Consider the following 20,028-nt stretch of genomic DNA (forward strand, 5'->3'; position numbering starts at 1 on the left):
ATTAGCTAATTAATGTTTTAAAATGTGGCATTGTACAAAATTTGTTCAAATCCTGACAAATACTGAAACCTCATAAATGTCAAATGGGAAAATGTAAGTTAGATAAAAATAGGTAGAATGTTACAGTTATTGTAGTAATAAACACTTGCTAAGGTAGGTTTTAAAAGATACAGTACCCATTTTGGAACAGGAATATCTTGACATTTGTACCTAACACTTGGGTTAAATTTAATTCAAACTACATTTCAAATCAGTAATGGAACTTGATGAGGAATTGTCCTAGAAAATTTAATCAAGATAAAACCAAAAGTGGTCTAAAGGAATAGCCTTTAAAAACCTTTAAATTGCTCATATTGTATTTCCTTTGTATTTTTCATGTTAGTTTCATAATTGATTTTAATCCTTTAATACTTTAATACTTTATTTTGTTCTCTTACTGTAAGGTGCCCTAAACCTTTGTTGGTAAGGACAGCATGTAGATCTAATAAATAAATAATACCTTTTTAATGCTTTTTGGGCTATCCTATAGGAGCACTTCCGGTCCACTTCTGGGTCCTCCGCAGAGTGCACAGGGGACCCCGGTTTGGCAACTGGTGCCTCCTGGCTCTGGGGGGGGCACCTGGGGTCCCCCCATGGCCAATTGCCGAGCCAGCAGGGTGGGGGGGGGGGTCCCCCGCATGCTCAGCAGTGGACTGGAAGTACTTCCAGTTCACCGCTGAGCACATGGTGAGAGGGTGGGGAGGAGGCCCCCACACTCCTGTGGGATGCTCCACACGCCCCACCATTTCAGCATTCAAGAGCCATGCCTGGTACCTTGAGGTATGTAGAAAAAACACTTAAAGCTGTGTCTATGGCTGAACCTCTGATCCTCTGAATCAGCATCAAATCTTCAGATTCAGCTGAATCGAATCAGGACAGTGATCCGAATCAACTAATAGAATCACTATCCCCCGATTTGGGCCAAATCCGAATCAAATATGGCCCGTTTCGCACACCCCTAGTTGGCAACATGCTAGCAACTTGCTTACTCATTCTCGAGAAAATTATGTTTATAAGATTCTGGGTATTGTGGCCTAAAATATAAATAGCAAAGCTTGGTTCTTTTATTAAAAATGAACTGACAAGCTTTTAAAAATGAACATAATTAATTGTGCAAGATCCCTAATAATTAACAGAATAGCTGCACATACTTAAATATCATTCTCATCTCTGCCTTAGCTGATAATGTTGTTCCTTAAGAATGCAAAAGAAAGAGATGCTTAAATTCAGCTCGTGATGGATGGAAAGCTTCTCAACATGCTTTTAATGGAAGTTTGCAGCACAAAATGCAGCCATAGAACAACTGTAAGGGCAATGTTAGAATTATCTGAAGCAGACAGCAGTGGCTTTAGACAAAGGACAGAAATTCCTGGGAGGGTTAACACTGGAGTGAGTGAACATGCAAGATTCCAGTTACCTAAAATTAAACTTGGCAAAATGCAGAAACAACTTATCCTTAACTGATTTCCAAAAAGCTCTGATCTTAAACACAGACTTCTTTTTTCAACTCTTTTAGGGTCCCCAGGGACCAAAAGGTGATGCTGGATTGCGTGGATTGCAAGGGCCAAAAGGACAACAGGTGAGAAGGAATTAGTAGCAGGCCTTGTGTTTTAGGGAGATGAGTACGTTCCAAAATACAACATAGAGAGCTAGTGTCTGGCAGCTTAACTCCTTATCATTTTCATAGTCTGGCAATAATTGTACTGCCACCCCTTCCCCTAAATTTTTAGACATGTACAGCGCGTCTGCACATTGCCATATGGTGACATTGCTATTGCAGCGTGCACAGTAATTGCCTGTACTGTGCTGTGCACGTGGCACATGGTTAGATTTTGTTACTATGTCACCGTAGAGGCACACTAAAATGGGGGAGTGAGTCGCTATGGCAACATAACTTTCTGTCATATGTAGACCTACATGATCACTACATTGCTGTAGCATGCCATACGGCTACGTGTAGACACACCTGTACAGAGCCCCATTGGCTGGGTGACATGGCCCTTCATTCTGAATTAGGCTGGCATGTGGGACTGGTTGCAGCTGAACCCAGCACATGGCCTTGGACCCAGAGCCTGGGGTTGGATCTGACTCATGGACTGGCTGTCCCCAACTCCTCCAGGCCACACACTGAAAAGGTTAGGCACTACTGCAGTAGAATGTCACTAGAGTACAATGTTCTCTTAGCTGAGATGGACATTTATCTGAATAATTTTGGTGAAATAGGTAGTTGTTGGTATTAAGCCAATTGTTACACTGCTTTCAGATTTTGGAAAAGCTGGTTATAACCAGGTTGTTGAGGTTATTTAGGCTTGGGGTTGGGCAATAGTAGCAGCTTGGATGGCCAGACTGAAAACAACTTCCTTGCACTGGGGAATAGTTATATATGTGAGTGGCTCAGTTGAATAAATTGGGAAAACTCCCTGGAGTCATAAGTCTCTAGGCCTAAGTACAGACATTCAAAAAGCCTAAACCTGAATCAATTCAATCTTTGCAGGTTAGTCCATCCTGGGTAGATTGAACCAAGAATTAAGTGAATAGACATTCACTTTTGATTCTGGAAATGCAGTCACATGCCTGCAGTGGCTCAGGGTAGAAGTTGGGGGGCACTAGAGTGAGCCCTCCCTTCCTTTTGGCAATGGCCAGAAGGCTGGAGGGAAGCTGAGCTGAAGGGGTGTGTGGCCAGGCCCTGGCAGGCTGAGCACGATTGAGGAGGGGTTTAAACCCCCACGATGGCCTGCAGAAACCCCAGCCGGGGTGTGCCTGAAGTGGGGAGGGGGAAGCAGTCCTTGCCAAGCTTTGTGGGTCGGGGAGGGGTGGGGGGATGACCAGAACCCGACTCCTGGCTGACACCGAAGGGTCGAGCAGCTAGAGTGGGGGGCATGGCCAGACCCTGGCCATGGGCCTGCAGCGAACAGGAGGAGGGAGGGGGAATCACAGAGATACGGGGCTGACAGGGACCTCCAGAAGCCCTCTAGTGTCTAATCTAGCTTCTGCCTGAGCCCTGGCCAGATCCTCCGATACAAGCACTAGAATCTAAAGAGCAGAGGGTTTGCTCACTGTGGGGCTTGGTACTACTGAAGAAAAAGGCTACCAAGGCCTCCTGCAGTCGGTTTTCCCACCTTTCTCCACAGCAGGGCCCAGTGCTGTGCCTCTCCAGCCCTGAGGCCCGAGGCAGCGCCACACAGAGCCCACCTCCCCTCCTTCCCCACCCCATCAGCCTTGTGGCAGGGGAGGGTTAGGAGTGGGAGAGCCCTGCCTGCTGCAGCAGCTCTATGACAGCCTGGCCTAGCCTGGGCATGAGGAGCTGGGAGCAATCTGGGCACTCAGCTCCCATGGCCCCAGCCCAAGCTGCAGCTGGCTAGGAAGGGCCCTGCCCCCATGGCCCAGCCCACCCAGCCCTGTCTTGCCCAGGGCTGGGGCTGGGCCTGTGGCTGCGGGCCAGGCCGTCCCAGACAATTTCACAGTTCCCGCAGCCCCAGCCTGAGCCGGAGATGGCTGGGAGGGGCCCTTCCCCCAAGGCCTGGCCTAACTCAGCCCCACCATCTGCCCACCTCACCTGGGGCTGAAACCACTCACTAAAATTCAGGGCCCTGTTGGGGAAGCATGTTGGCAGCAGGGGGCAAGTGGTACCTGTTTTAACTTCCCAGCTGCTGCTTGCCTCACTGCCATGCCTGGATCCACCCTACAGAGTCCCATAGTTCGGAACTAGACTGGAGGGTCGGGTGAGTTTGATACTTCTGCTTTACAGGAATAGGCTTATCATATCATGTTTTAAAAAAGGAAAAACACCCAATACTTTCGTTAAATTTCAACTGTCACATGATTTCCTTTTTCATGGGTGACACTCTCCAACCAAACTCTCACGTTTCAAACTTTTAAGTATTGCTGCACTGACCCTCCCAGTTGAATGAACTATGCAAGTACGACTTTATTGAAAACGGCTTTGTAAAAGTCATACAATTATTTTGTGAATTATAGGGTGAAAAGGGGGAACCAGGAGTTAACATTGCTGCTGATGGATCTCTAACAAAATTGATGAGAACAAAAGGGCAGAAGGTAGGACAATATTGTATTGTTTTCTTGGTGTGCATATTAGGTGGGCCTACCAAATAGTTTTTCTCCACCACTAACTTTCTCTCTCTCTTTTTCAAAGGGTAATCCTGGAGTTTTGGGACCAGCAGGACCAATGGTAAAGTCTCTCACGTTTTAAGTACATTGTTTTGATTTGATAGTGATTGCCAAAACTTAAATTCAGTTAGCTTTAATTTTTCAGTGCCATTAAGTAAAGATGGAAAATAATGTTCATACCCACAGACAGCAATGTAATTTGAAACATCTATAGACTTAGTCTTTGTGCATGCAGAAGGCAGGCAGGGTGGTACTTTGGAGCCTAACAAGTTAAGAGGCAGGAGCTTTCATAGGCAATAGCCTACTTTGTTGGCATCTGACGAACTAAGTTGTTGCTTATGAAACTGAGGGTGCAGACAGAAGTGCAGCTCCCAGTTGTAACTCAGAATACTTTCTGCAAAGTGTTCTGAGTTACAGTGTTACCCCAGACCAAACAGAAGTTCACTGTTGGTTCCAGAGGGAGGGGAATCTAGCTGCGGGCTGGGAGCCTGCAGCCAGGTTCCCATAGCAACAGAATCATAGACAGTTAGGGTTGGGAAGGACCTCAGGAAGTCTTCTAGTTCAGCCCGCTGCTCAAATCAGGACCGTCCCCAACTTGATCATCCCAGCCAAAGCTTTGTCTAGCTGGGTGTTGAAAACTTCCGAGGATGGAGCTTCCATCACCTCTCTGGGTAACCTTTTCCAGTGTTTTACTACCCTCCTAGTGAGAAAATTCTTATTAATATCTAACCTAAATTTCCCTTGCTGCAGCTTGAGACTATTGCTCCTTGTTCTGTCATCTGCCACCACTGAGAACAGTCTAGCTCTTTCAAACCCCTCTTCAGGTAGTTGAAGGCTGCTATTAAGTCCACTCTCAGTCTCCTCTTCTCTAGACTAAATAAGCCCAATTCCCTCAATCTTTCCTCATAAATCATGTTTCCCAGACCCTTCACCATTTTTGTTGCCCTCTGCTGGACTCTCTCCAATTTGTCCACATCCTTTCTCTAGTGGGGTGCCCAAAACTGAACACAGTACTTCAGATGTGGCCTCACCAGTACTGCATAGAGAGGAATAATCACTTCCCTTGAAATACAGGCAACACCTACCAATGCAGTACAGTATGCCATTGGCTGCCTTGACAACAAGGGCATGCTGCTGGGTCATATTCATCTTATTGTCCACTGTAATCCCCAGGTCCTTTTCTGCAGAGCTGATGCCCAGCCAGTCAGCCCCTAGCCTGTACTGGTGCATGGGATTGTTCCATCCCAAGTGCAGGACTTTGCACTTGTCCTTGTTGAACTTCATGAGATTCCTTTTGGCCCAATCCTCCAATTTGTCTAGGTAACTCTGAATCCTGTCCTTACCCTCCAGCCTATCTACTACTCCCCCCCATTTGGTGTCATCTACATACTTGCTGAGGGTACACTCTATGCCATCTTCCTTGTTGATGAAGACATTGAACAAAGCTAACCCCAGGGCACTCCACTTGATACCAACTGCCAACTAGACATCAAGCGATTGATTACTACTCTCTGAGCCCGATGCTCCAGCCAATTTTCTATTAATCTTACAATCCATTCATCCAGCCCATCCTTCCTTAGCTTGCCTGGGAGAATGTTGTGGGAGGCCGTATCAAAAGCCTTGCTAAAATCAAGGTACACCACATCCACCAGTCTCCCTGCATCCACAGAGCCAGTCACCTCATCATAGAATGCCATTAGGTTGGTCAGGCAAGGCTTACCCCTGTTGAATCTATGCTGACTGTTCCTAATCACCTTTTTCTCCTTCAAGTGCTTAGAAATGGATTCCTTGAGGATCTGATCCATGATTTTTCCAGGGTCTTGAGGTTGACTGGTCTGTAGTTCCCTGGATCATCCTTTTTACCTTTCTTAAATATGGGCACTATGGCACCCTTTTCCAATCATTGCTCACTGTTTTCAGGATGGGAGGCAGAAAGGCAGTGAAGAGAGCTCATTCTTGGGGTTCCTCAGCCAGTGCTGAAGGATGGGGTGGCTGAGAAAACCCCAGACTGAGCTCCTTCCACTCCCTTTCTCCTCATCCAATCTGAAAACAGTGACAAGTTAAGTTATAAGGATCTCCCAACCTGGCCCAGTAACCATTTTTTAAGCTGTTTGCAGCCATGAACATGTGTTTGGTCATGGCTATAGACCATTTTCTGTGGCCAGATTGGGCTAAAATTGCCCCTTCTGTCTGTGCCCCTAATGCCTCTCTGAGCCAGTTAGTCTCTAAGGTACCACCTTGCAGCTAACCACCTCTTTGTGCATAGTACTGTGAACTATTCTAGTTGGTTCAGAATTCAACTTCTGATCCTGCATGTATGTCCATTAATTACAAATAGGATTTCAAAACTTGTACCCAAAGCTAGAAGCTAAATCCATAATTCAGAATCTACATAAGTCTGACCTGATGTTTATAGGTGCCAAGTTCCTACAGTTTGCTTAACTTCAGGAAAAGTGACATTGGATATGATGACCCATTTACAGATTTAGATACTCGGCTTTAAATTTCCAGGTTTAAAATCTTTACTGTATAATGAATGGTGCATCTAAAGCTTGATATTTTAGAACAGAAAAAATAAAAAGACTTGACCACCTTCAATGGAGTGTCAGCAGGAACAGTTTTGCTACAGTCAGTTTCAGTGGGAGGTGCAGGTTAGTAATTTGTAATCTGTTTACTTTAGAACTCATCAGCTATTTTGTTCTCATTTGGAAAGGGCAGGAATAAAATAAATATCCCTGGTTAAATATGACCATGATCTTTCTGATCACAAACATTCTTTGGGTCAAATTCCTACTTAGTAATGGAAGTCCACCATTTTCAGTGGGCTCACCTGAAGGACAGGTCTGGACCTTTGCATTTTAGGAAGTTCTTAATTTCCTAAGCCCAAATTTGGACATGACACAAGTGCTCCCTCTATTTTAGTTTCCAGAGTGTTAACAAGCACTTTGGCTAGGGACAGATATTACACACAAACTGGTTGAATGTAGTATCAGACTTAACTGATTTGGGTCAAACTGGTTTATGCAATGCAACCTCCCTCCTCTCTCCCACTGCACAGACCATAGCCAGCATGTGGTATCCTAGCTAATGCTGAGAGGTGTCTGTGTAAAGCAGACAGGACAAAGGCACACAGAACAGTGTCCACTTAGGGCTTTTTGGAGCTAATCAACAGGCAGCTGATAATGTGCCTCCTTTCCTTCCTTGGAAAAAGTTGTTTAAAAAGAGCTTAACTAATGAGAGAGGCTTTCTTTTGCTGATGGGCTGATAAACACTGTGTAACTCCCTGCTGTGTAAGTAAATGCTGTGTAACTCGCTGCTGGCTCTCAGAGGAGTAGCAAGGGCAGGGGGGCTCCCTAATCAGAGTGTCCTGTGGTGCCTGGCCACATCCTCCTCAGCTCAGTTGTGTAGAAGAGATGGGAGGGCTGCACTAGCACCCCCTGGCTTCTAGCCTGAGCCACTGCAGGCATGTGCCTGCATTTCGTCAGTCCAGAAGGAATGTCTGTATGGTTACAAACCGGTTCAGCCTAGCCAGGTTAGACTAACCTGTAAAGATTGAATTAGTTCAGACTCAGGCTTTTTGAATGTCTGTCCCTAGCCTTTCTCATTCTTTCATCAACTTCAGTAGTCTCAGTGGAAAAAACTCAGTCCTGAAAATTATGTGTATAGTAGTGTGCAGTGAGTTAAAGTACAGCAAGCAAAATTTTCAAATGTGGGCATGTGTGATGGAAGAATGTAAAATTACATGCATCTAAAATATGAATGTAAATGCTTAATGTATATTAATACATTGACTATTTAAATCTCTACTTGTTAGCTACCTGACTGGTAATGTACATGCACAGATACCCACTCTGTATGGGCATACCACATGTTTGAGAACAGAAAGCATATGCATTTAAACCTAATCACACAACTTTATGTAGCCACATTTGCAACAAAAAAAAGTGTTTCAGCACTTAAATTAAATTAAATGTCCTGAAGGGTCAAAGCAAAATCCTGCTGTGACAGAATTAGTCTACATAAAGTATATTTGTGGCTTAAATCAAGTAATCTGGCTGGTTCACTCAGATTGACAGGAAAGGCAGTTTGCTCCTAATGGCTTGGCAAAAGCTTTGAGATCAACACTGGGCAATAACTGAGAGGAGAGAGTGAAGTGAAGAATTGTTTGAGACCTCCAAAGCAGTGTTTTGGTTGCCTCAAGCTCATTCTGCATGTGTTTTCTGTCAAGAATAGGAACACTGGTTTGTTTGCCATCCTGGTGAAGTGTTATGTTCTGTGCAGCAGCATTCCCTCTAAGCTGTGCAGTTTGCGCAGCCACATAGGTGTGCTCATGCCACCCTGCTAGGTGCACCTGCATGGCCATGCACACCACGCAGCTTAGAGGGAACGCTGCCATGCAGATGAGGGATGTCCCATGTGCGCTGCCTTTGAGCACACCATTCACTTTCTGGTTTACTTTGTTTCCCAGTAATCTGCTGGGTTGATGAATTATGAAATGTTATGCAGTTATTTAAACCACTTTTCTTTAAGAGCTGATTTTCTCATTCTTTCTGCTGTTAACATAGCATGCCTCTGTGCCAAAAAGTGAATTTTAGCAGAGGCCATGGTCAACACATACTGTAATTAAAGTCTTTGGGACTTTGCTGTTTTACTGAAATCTGTTTGATGAGCTAGTTGTGTGTGTTGCAAGATGCTTCGTTTGGTTCACTTTGTGCAAGATTAGGAAGAACTTTCTGGCTAGCTAGAGAAGTTGTAGAATCTCCATCCCTGGAAATCTTAAAGAGTGGGTTAGACAGTAACTTGACTGGGCTGGTTTAGTCAGGGGTGATCCTGTCCCAAGCAGGAAGCCAGACTAGATGACCTAATGAGATCACTTTCAACCATGATTCTATGATCTAGGGAAGAAGACCCGAATTTACACCATAAACTTCAGTTGCATATATTCTAGCAAGTGTCCTTGTGGGATAAGTTTGTCTTCTCTGTTAACCAGGAGTGTTCCCTCAACGCACACTCCTTTTCTGATCTCTTCTCCCTACCTTGCACTATGATCATTAAGGTTCCTGTTATACCAACAGAGAATGCCCATGGATTTCTGTGTATGCAACATTACACAATGTGGATGCCCCAGCCACACTTTTTGAAACAACTGCATTGCAAGAGAATTTGGTACATTTTCATAGTTTCATAGTTGGTAGGGTCAGAAGGGACCTAAGCAGATCATTAAGTCCAACCCCCTGCCACGGCAGGAAAGAGTACTGGGGTCAAACGACCCCAGCAAGGTGTTCATCTAGCCTTCTCTTAAAGACCCCCAGGGTAGGAGCCAGCACCACTTCTCTTGGAAGTTGGTTCCAGATCTTAAGCACCCTGACAGTGAAGTAGCACCTCCTGATATCTAGCCTGAATCTACCCTCTGCCAGCTTGTGACTGTTATTTCTTGTCACTCCTGGTAGTGCTTGGGGGAACAGGGACTCCTCCAATGTCTGCTGGTCCCCCCTGACTAGTTTGTAAATGGCCACTAGATCCCCCCCTCAACCTTTTCTTGTGGAGGCTGAACAGGTTCAGGTCCCTTAACCTCTTCTCCTAGGGCCTTCCCTGCTGACTCCTGATCACACGAGTGGCCCTCCTCTGAATCCTCTCCATGTTGTCCACATCCCTCCTGAAGTGCAGCGCCCAGAACTGGACGCAGTACTGCAACTCAGAATCCTTCCTCAGGATTTGGTCAAGCCTGCCAGTGCCTAGAATCTTTCAGTTTCTCCCTTCTTCCCAAGTCATTGCTTTCTACCATCCAAGTGCAAATAACATTGATTGCAATAACATCTCAAGGCCATGAAAGTGTGTGGGACAAATGGATAAGCATTTGATCATGGAAGCACCCTGCCATGACTGCAGAAATAAACAAATTTATACTGAAGATAAAAAGGAAACAAATTACAAAATAAAACATAACAGATGAAATGGTGTCACACTTGTCAGTTCAATCTGCTCCCCACCATCCCATCCAGGAAGGGAATTAAAAACTTGGTAGTTGCTGCTAACTCCCCTGCTTCTATGCAGGATCTGGCATGAAAGATAGCCTGCATGGGAGAGAAAGGAGAGTCCTTTATATCCCTGGAGCCTTGGATTAGTGTAAATTTAAACATTGTAAGTTAAATAAAACTAGATAGAATGTTAGTTATTGTAATAATGAACCCTTGTTAAGGAAGGTTTTTAAAGATGTGGTACCCAGTTCAGAACAGGAATATCATGATATTTGTACCTCACACTTGGATTAAATTTAATTCAAACTGTATTTTTAATCAGTAATGGAATTTGATGGGGAATTATCCTAGAAAATTTAAACCAAAAAGGCTCTAAAGGAATAAACTTTAAAAACCTGTAAATTGTTCACATTGTGTTTCCTTTATATATTTCATGTTAGTTTCATAATTTATTTTAATACTTTGTTTTGTTCTCTTACTGTAAGCCACCCCAAACCTTTGTTGGTAAGGACAGCATGTAAATCTAATAAATAAATACATTTATTTTTAATAATTTTGTTAATGCTTTTAAATTCAAGACGCCTAAAGGGTATTAAAACTAGCTTCCATGTTGTAATGTTTGAAGAACCCAGTGGTTAAGTACTTGTTCTCACCCTAAAAACACTCTCTTGATCTGTTGGAAGTTTTTTATTAAATACCAGATTCACAGATTCCTAGTCTGCACCACCTGTGACAGGAGTGGCAGCAGGGATCAGGCCAGCTGCAGTGGCTGAGATGGATGGGCTGGTGGCAGTAGTTGCTGTTCGCATGCCCCCTCTAAATGGGCACCTGGAGCTGGTGGCCCAATCGCCCACTGCTCCTTATGCTGTTGTAGACTCAGATGTCATTATCAGTGGGCTTTTGCACCTCTTGAAGTCACTGTTATCATTGAGAAAAAATACTTTTACGTGCTACACATTTTGAAGTTCACTTTTGATTTAATTCTAATTTATCAGTCTGGGCACAGTAGCAACAGAGATGGCAGCACTAGACGTATGGCTCTCAACTTGAATGTGTTTGAGTATTGCTCATATTTTTTCCTAGTTATTTATTCTTCAGTGCATCTCTTTTCTGTGTGTGCATATGCAATAAATTAAAATATATCATCCATAAGCTGAATTGTCATGCATTAATCGCCAGATAGATAAGATAAGCTTTCTTATGAATATGCATTATATGTCTAAGCAGCAATGTTGTAAATAGCCAAGGACAAATAGTTGCCACTTTGGACCAAAAGGATGAGACGGCTGACAGTCCATCAACCTGATGATCCCTCAGTCTGGAGCAGGGGTCAACTCTAGATGGTTTTTTAAGTTCAGACAATAATAGTAGATCAAAATTCTATGACTTCTGAGTGTGAATATCATGTGTGTGTGTGTGTGTGTGTGTGTGTGTGTGTATATCTGCAATCCCAAATAGATCCTAAGCTCCCTAAACATCTTAAGTAAACAGGCAACATGGTTAGGAAGTCCAACTGTGAAGGAGGAGACCTGGAGTTATTTCTCTGCTCTGCCACACATTCACTTGTGAAGTTGGCAAGTTACTTGACCTTCTTTGTCTTGGTTTTTCTATCTGTGAAGTAGCAATGATGATAACTAACTTTATGAAGAGCTTTGGGATGTGCACATAAAAAACACTATATTAATATGAAGTATTCATACAGTTAGCAACCTTCTGGAACAAGCAGGAAGGAAGACAATTAGTGGCCTTGTCTGCACTGCTTGCCTCTAGTGTCTTTGATGCTAATTGGCCAACCTTATACCCTATCCTATTCTCCAGGTTTCTGAGAAGCCAACAAGGCCTCCTGCAATCTCAGCCTACAGAAATAGACTTTAGGGGAAAGTATAGATCCCCTTATTCTATAGGAGCAGCACAGCCCCTGAACTGAACATAGGGCCTGAAATGTCCCAGAGAGCTCTTTATGTAGTAGGTAGGCACACCTCCGGGAACTGATGGGCTTCACTCGTGTAGGCAATATCCTAGTCAAAGACAAGGAGAGAAATGAATGTGCTGTTATCCCTATACTCTGCATCATTTCAGCTCTAAGTGGAAAAGCTCTTCCAGCTGAGAGGCCTACTTCAGCACTCCAGGCCGAACAATAGATGTGTGTTGCATGTCCTGGGTTTCATGGCCAATCTTTCAGAGACAACACAGTGCTAAAAAGCACTTTCACAAGGGCTCTTAATCACCAGGAACATTCTTAGTAGAAGCAAATTGCTGTTCCTTATCTAAAAGGTGGACTCAAAAGCTGTAATTAGTGCTCTAATAGTAGCAGAATTCACCTGCTGTCCTGTGACTGATCCCAGACTTGTAAAACTCCTGGACATGGAAATTGTAAGAGACAAAATGTGTCAAAAATGATTTCAGATGAGGATGGGAATCAGAGAGTGTAAAGGTGAGTCATAATCAGAATGTGATAGTGATGACTGATATGCTTCAAGTAGGAATGGGTATGGGGGAAGAAAAACAATTCTAACCTCAAATGCGTGCAGTCAAAAAGAGTGATAGCATGATATGCTGGGTGCCTCTCAGATTAGTGCTTCCTAGAGGCATTCAGAACAGGTCCACAGCTTTATTACTTTTAAGGGTACTATTTTGCAGATCAGCTCTCTGATTTGTTTTCTTCCCTGCATTCATTTCTTTTTTTCCCCCAACTGTCCCACTTTCACCTCATAACTCATTTATCTCATTTATTATTTCTACTGCATTTTCATAACTTTAGTTTCTATTACTCTTTTATTATCCTACTGTACTGTTAATCATTTTCCCTGTCTGCTTTAAACTCCGCTTTTCTGATTAATGATGAGCAACAGAGTGGAAATATCATTCTTCCTTATTATTTACCATTAGATGCCTCTCAAGCTCTGCAGTAACAAAGTTTTGTCAATCCCTGTACCAATCAATATGCCATTGCCAGTTAAAACAGCCTGTCCAAATTATGGGCAGTTGGGTAGTAGCTAATCTCTTTCTCTCATAACATAACATTTCATGAAACATTATAGTGCAGGTGATTAAACTGATTATTCAAATGACATATTTAAGTGAAATTAAGATTTCTCATAATTAAGCTTGCAATTCCATGGAATGTATTTGTGTGTGATGTTTTGCCTAATAGATATTTAGAAAACTCTTGTATAGGTATAATTTTCTGATTGTATAAAGCAGTGATTCTTAACCAGGTTGTACTAGGGAGACTGTAATAAAAGTTAGAAAGTCCCTGGAGGAAGCCAGATTATAACCCACAATATGGCTCCATGTATCTGTGTGTCTCACACCACATGGTGCCAGAAATGGGCCTGATCCCTCTCTCTAGGGGAAAAAAAAAAGGAAAAGAGAGAGAGAAAGGGGAGCCCCCAAAGTTTTCTGTTGGCGAACATTTATTTTACATGTAATTATGCCATCTGTATTCTTTCCTTATAATCAAAGCATAAGTCACTGTCATGTTCCATATAAGAATTATTCAATTTTGCTCTTTTTCTCAGCAACTCATAATATCTTTCTTTTCTATTCAGGGACCAATAGGACCTTCAGGACCCAAAGGAGAACTTGGTTTTCCAGGACGACCTGTATGTATTAGTCTCCCAGATGGCATAAGAAAAAACAACTTATTCTTGTGCAGATATGAAAATCCTTTCATCCATTTCAGGGCCGCCCGGGATTGAATGGTCTGAAAGGTGTGAAAGGTGAAAAAGGCGAAACATACGTAAGTGTTTCAGAATTGATGCAATATAGCTCACTGTAAACACAGATGTAGTTAAACTCCTGTAACGAGGCTGATGGATAGGAATATGTTCGAGAAATAAAAGCAACTTAGAGTATCTAGAAATGGTGACATGGCTATTCTATTTTATCTACTAAATAACTGTTCACAGCCAAATTCTTTAGCCCTGCATCCAGATGAGTAATACATACCAGGGAGAATAATGTTACTGACCTTAAGGAATACTCATATATGTGTTATTCTTTGTGTGGCTTGATTAGGTCTGGGGCAATGCAAACACTTCTCATCTGGTATAGTACATAATGCATATAGACACAAATAGTCAGTGCAGTCTGCATTTCATGTAATGTCTATTGTATGACTGCAGTGCAGCATAGAGAAATGTGACCTGGCTTTACACTAATTACCATGGATACTGGTAGCACTCTGGTAATTGCAACAACAGAGCAAAGTTAAGCTGCCAAGAAGCTACAAGTCAGTGACAGCTTGTAAATGTTTCCATTGTCTATTGGAAATGTAAATATTGTTTAGTTTAAATTTTTGTTTTCTAAATGTCTAAATATGTAGGCCTAACTATAGTACTAAAAAATAATGGTATATATGTAATAAGTGTTTGCAGCATTGGATCCTGTGATAAGACTTGCATGCCTAAATATATCCTATGACTGTTGAATGAAGAATATCAATTAAAATCCATTTTGGGGACCAGGAGTTGTGCCTGCATGTCTTTTTTGTTGTTGTTGCAGTACTGCTGCCTAACCTCTTGTAAATGCACATTTGATTGTAAAACCCTACCCAGAGTCCCAGCTATGTCAGCAGCTGGACTCTTTCTTTAAAATGACTACAGATTCCTCTTGTATAAGAAAGAGTTTATAGGGCAACGTTCACATCACAGAGATGGTATCTTAGCTCTTCATACTGTTAGTGGGTGCATCTGCATGAGATGTTAACTGTGCAATAGCTTAATAACACTGCGCAGTAGCGTGCTGGGCAAAACCTATGCTAATATGCTACTGCACAGTAGTATTAAGCTACTGCATAGTTAACATCTGTAAAAACCCGTGCTCTGGTGCAACTGCACAGTAGCACCAGTTACCGCACATTAATTTAGTGCTTGGTTATGCAAGTACTAAAATTAATGTGCAGTAATTATGGCACATTAATGAATGTGTAGAGGCTCCCAGTGAATTCTGTTACTCTGTTTACTGTATTTCAGTAGACAACATTTAAATTATTTCTATTGTATTGAAAATATTGAAAACAAAGTGAAATCCTGTATAGCAAATACATATACAGATGATGATACTACTTTAGCTTATCAAAAAAGGTTGGGAGATTACTTGAAATACCCTGGCAAGAAGAAAATTTCAGGTACTAAAAGGCAGTTTCAGATGGCAGAGAGAGACATTACTACAGAAAATGGCTGGAGGCTGGAGCCAAATAAATTAATATTTGAAATTAGGCACAGGTATCTGTGTGAAAGGAAAATTAGTCACTGGAACAAGTAACTACAGAATATCTTTAAATCAAGACTGGATGCCTTTCTGGATTATATGCTTTTGCTTTAGCCAAACACAAGCACAAGTAATTGGCCTCAGTGCAGTGATAAATGTGTGAAATTTAATGACGTGCCTTTAAAGAGGAGGAAGTCATACTAAACTTAGCAACTTCTGAATTCAGCACATTTTTTTAGGCAAAATGATTTTAATATCAAAATATACCTCTTCTAAATAATTTAGTAATTTTTTATTCTTAATAAGCCAATGTAGCTAAAGTAACTGCTGCTCAGTTTGGTGGAAAATAAATCAGGCTTTGCAATGGACAGACTATTAATCTCTGCCCACTCCCCCTCCTCCTACAGTCACCTTCTGTACTTCACCACCCAGCTCAGTCTACATTATCCTTTATGCCTAAACCTACAGGAAAGAAAAGAGCAGTGCAGTAATACCAGATAGATAGGGGTAATGGTCCATAAGGACCAATTCCAGTGTCCAGGACACCCCATGGATGTAGTTGTAAGTGTTATATGCCTAACTGCGTTCTGCTAGGTCACCATGGCATAAATCCAGAATAAGCTTACTGAAGTCAATGCAGTTGAATCTGGTCCATTTGTACATTATAGGACAGCATAGTTTGCTTGCTTAATTGTTCTGGATCTCATTCCTTCAGGCTTTGAGGTTTTTACATATATCCTGGATTAAAATATACTCTGGTCTAAATGCCATTTGTACAGTAACATTTGTAATTATGAGTCTCAGCAGTTGCAATAATCAATCCAAAAAAGAGTGGGGGGAAGGGGGTGTTAAGAATAAAGGTTTTCCTTATACCTAGCAGGGAGGAAAATGGATTTTTTTTTCCTGAAAGCGAATGTTTTAGCTGCCCATGAAATATTAATGGTCAAATTTTGCAATCCTTATTTCCTTTTTATAGGTATAACTTGTTCATGCAAACAAATGTTTTGCCTAATTTTAGACCAGTTAGCAGAAATTTCCATGTTTATATTGAACCCTCTGAATACTTTGCCCTTCTTTTTCTCTGTCAGCTGTCCCTGCTGTTCAAAAGATTGTATCTAATTATCTTCTCCCTTTCTCTTCTCAGGGTCCTCCTGGCTTGCCTGGACCTCCAGGACCTCCTGGGCCACCGGGACGTATAGCATACATCAAAGGAGTAAGTATCACTGTGGTCTATTAATCTGTGTGGCTATATCAAAGCTACAGAAATGATTTGCAAGCTGAAACCTTGAAAATTATTTTAGACTAGTGACTTTCAATTCGAGTGCCATAGAACCCTAGGATGCTACAATGTCCTTTTAAGGGTGTCATAGGGTGCCATTCAATAGTAGCACTGTTAGGTATACAAGCATTTATGCATGATGCACAAGATAAACCCAAACAGGAATCCATGGTGTCAAAAACATTCTGACTTATTGTGGTCTGAGTTCCTTGTAACAGAAGAATTGCTCTAGTATTTTTCTGTAACCAAAAAATGAGTGAAAGCTAAGAAGTGGCATTTTCTAAGAAGTGCTTTGCATCTAAAAAAGTTGAAAACCACTTGTAACAGGGGACACTACCCCTGCTACTAAAAGTGAGGGAGGCTAGCTGCAAAGCAGTGAGTCTTTTACCAAGAGAGACAGGCAGCCAACGGTTGGGGGCAAACAGGCAGGCCAGAGCAATAAGCCTGCTAATTAGGGAAAAAGAAAACTCCTGAACTTGGCCCTGAAGACTGGAGGTGACCAAAATAGGAAAGAGGAGGAGATATAGAACCCTAACCCAGGGCCAGAGACTCAAACTTGCCCTAATTGGAGGTGGAAGGAGCTGCTGAATATCTCCTAGAAAGTTTGAGTTGGTTATGTCTTGACTGGAGATTTGGGATGGTTGGGAACCCACAGGCAGGGTGTCTAAGAGATACTCCACCCTGGTGGACTTAAGCTAAATGGTTTAGGGGCTGTAGCTGAAAGAAAGAGAGAGTTCTGCAAGGGTGTAGGACCTGGTGGTCTGCATAGGCATAAGTCAAGACAGGGCCAGGGGCCAAGAAGGGTCTGAAGCCCAGAAAAAACCCTGCAAGGGCTGGGGACCCAGTAAGTTGCATGGACAGAAGCTTAGACAGGTCAAGGGGCCCAGTGAATGGAAAGAGACCTACCAGTGTCTGGTACTTGGTGGGCTGTGTGAGCAGAAGCTGAGACAGGGCTTGGGGTCCAGTGAATGAATAGAAGGTATTGGAGCCCAGAAAAGAGCATTGCAATATTCAGGGACATGGTGGCTGTGTGAGAAGAGGCTGAAACAAGGCTAGGGACCCAGCAAATAGGGAGAGAACAGCTTGAACCAGGGCTCTGTTAGATAGAGTGGACTGAAGCTGAGTGGACAAATGGGAGCCCAGCAGGCTGGTGCATAGATGGGGCTGGGAGTCATGGGGAAGCTTGTTGAGGAAGATCTGTATGGTATGCGGGAGGCTGGAATGCACAATTACTGCCCCTATAGCAAATAGGGCTTGTAAAGTCAAGATAGGACCAATCATGGCCCGGTTGGCCCCCAGTGGGGCATAAGTGGTACTTTCTAGGCATAGCGCGAGGGTTTGGGACTCATGACACTGAGACAGAGCTGGCAGGCTTGGAGACAAGAAGGAGAGTAAGACAGGGCCAGGGGCCCCAGAGCTGAGAGAAAGGACAAAGGAGTAACACCTTGCTCAGGCAGGATTGAGGCCAGGACATGGCTGCCCAGGGACGACCAAAGCAGAGTAAAGCATCCAAGACTTACTTGGGTCTCTGATGGCAGCCTCCCATATGTCTTATTTAGACATCAAGACATGGCAGGGGAGCCTAGGAGGGTGTTCTGAAAGATTAGTTGGGCAGGACAGGGTTGTAGTGCCCACTAGAGGGTGCCATGGCCATCCTAGGGAGGTGGATCCTATCATATCACTATTTTAGATAACATGGAGCCAGATGCTGTTCCACCTATTGGGCATCTAAGTATGTGCCTAAGTAGGATTCTATTCCATCTGGCACAAGTCCCTGAAAATCCATGAATGCATCATCTGACCCTTAAGGGTGGGTCACAAAAAGTGGTAAGTGGGAGGAGGATCCACCCAATTTATGTATTAACTGTTTTTCAGGGGTACGAACAGAGTGGAATGGGATTGTGACTTAAGTCCACTGCTGGCCAAATAAATGGAGTAGAATCTGGACCTTGGTTCTGCCAGCATGTTTTCTGCTTGTGTGTACAGGGCAGAAACTTTGAACTCAGCTGTTGAAACCTACTCTGATTGAGGAGATTAGCTCCATCCACAAAAGTTGAACCTTCTGGTTGAACCATATCAGCTGAGATTTCCCAATGTCTGAGCTGTAAAACACATTAAGGTTGCTGTGCTGTGGTCTCACTTGGGCACCTAATATAATGCCTCTTTGCTGTATTAGTATTGTCTTTATTTACTGAATTCATTCCTCCCCCCATCCCCTTTTTGAATAGACAGTTTTCCCAGTTTCTCCTAGACCACACTGCAAAATGCCCGTAAGTCACATACAGAAACTGCATGGTGCATTGATATACTTAAATGCATGGCCGTAAAACATTCTATCAGGCTTTTCCTCTCTTCCGTCTCTACTTGTGCTTTGCTATATGCTTCAGTAATGTCATGTGTCAAACATTCACTTTCAAGCAGGATCAGACCTTCAAGATAACAGATAGTGATTTTGCAAATGCTTATTTACTTAATATTGAACCACTTACATAATGTTTAACAGATGAACAAATAGTATTGTAACCTTTTGGCTTAAAACTCTTTGGCATTGTCCTGTTGCTCAGGGTTTTTTTAAAACACTTGAGACTTTATTTCATAGATTTCATAGAGTACATGAAATGGGGGCCCTAAATTGAAGTGGTGGGTTTTTAAACCCACTTCAATTTAGGGCAGTGTAAACCCCCGTGTTGTGTACACCCATGTCTTACCTGCCTTTTCGGCAGTGGTGAGGGGAGGGCAAGCTGCTGGCTGGCAGAACAGTCCCAGGGCCACAGGGCTACACAGGTGCTTCCCTCTGCTGCAGTGGCCACCGCTCCCCAGGCAGCACCCACCCGCAGGCACCCGGTTTGGGCGGTCCTGGGGGGCACTGCGGCCACGGAGGGAAGGACTGGGTTCCTGTGCAGCTCATGTAAGCAGGCAGACTCCAGGGGAGAAAAAAAAAAAAAAGATCAGGTTTGCCACTTTTTTTTTTTCCTTCAGTGAAGCCTGCCTTCCCGGGCTGCTGCCAGGCTGCCTGCATGGGCTGCCTTCACAGCCCCTGAGCCGCATGGAGCCCAGTGCTTCGTTCCATAGTTGTAGGGCAGCAAACTAAAACTCCTCAGAGATGTTTTAGTTTGCTGCACCCCAAAGTCATTTAAGGCGCATTATGCCACCGAATGTGCTACAGCGGCTGGAATTCATGTGCAATACACTGCTGATGCGTGCAAACACAACACCGTTAAAGCAGTGCAGAAGCATTTAACCCACTTTAAAGCGTTGTACACACGTGCCCCTCATTTTGTCTACACATGCCCAGAGATTTTTAGGGTCAGAAGGGACCTTAGTAGATTGAGTCAGACCTCCTGCCCTGGGCAGGAAAGAGAGCTGGGGTCAGGTGACCCCAGCCAGGTG

At 43.3% G+C, this 20,028-nt stretch overlaps 1 protein-coding gene across 6 annotated transcripts in view; it reads left to right on the forward strand.

Annotated features, from left to right (window-relative positions):
* COL15A1 (collagen type XV alpha 1 chain) overlaps nt 1-20,028 on the forward strand; it is a 308,100-nt gene that overhangs the window by 250,971 nt on the left and 37,101 nt on the right. For 5 of the 6 annotated variants that reach the window (XM_019485357.2, XM_014602928.3, XM_019485342.2 and 2 more), the window contains 7 exons: nt 1,556-1,618; nt 4,018-4,095; nt 4,193-4,228; nt 13,697-13,750; nt 13,831-13,887; nt 16,504-16,572; nt 18,867-18,908. In XM_019485357.2, the coding sequence (XP_019340902.1) occupies nt 1,556-1,618; nt 4,018-4,095; nt 4,193-4,228; nt 13,697-13,750; nt 13,831-13,887; nt 16,504-16,572; nt 18,867-18,908 (399 nt within the window). The remainder of the gene's footprint in view (nt 1-1,555; nt 1,619-4,017; nt 4,096-4,192; nt 4,229-13,696; nt 13,751-13,830; nt 13,888-16,503; nt 16,573-18,866; nt 18,909-20,028) is intronic. The other variant, XM_019485347.2, reaches the window with a different exon arrangement.

This window comes from Alligator mississippiensis, chromosome 5 (assembly GCF_030867095.1).
Source record: "Alligator mississippiensis isolate rAllMis1 chromosome 5, rAllMis1, whole genome shotgun sequence".
Lineage (NCBI taxonomy): Eukaryota > Metazoa > Chordata > Crocodylia > Alligatoridae > Alligator > Alligator mississippiensis.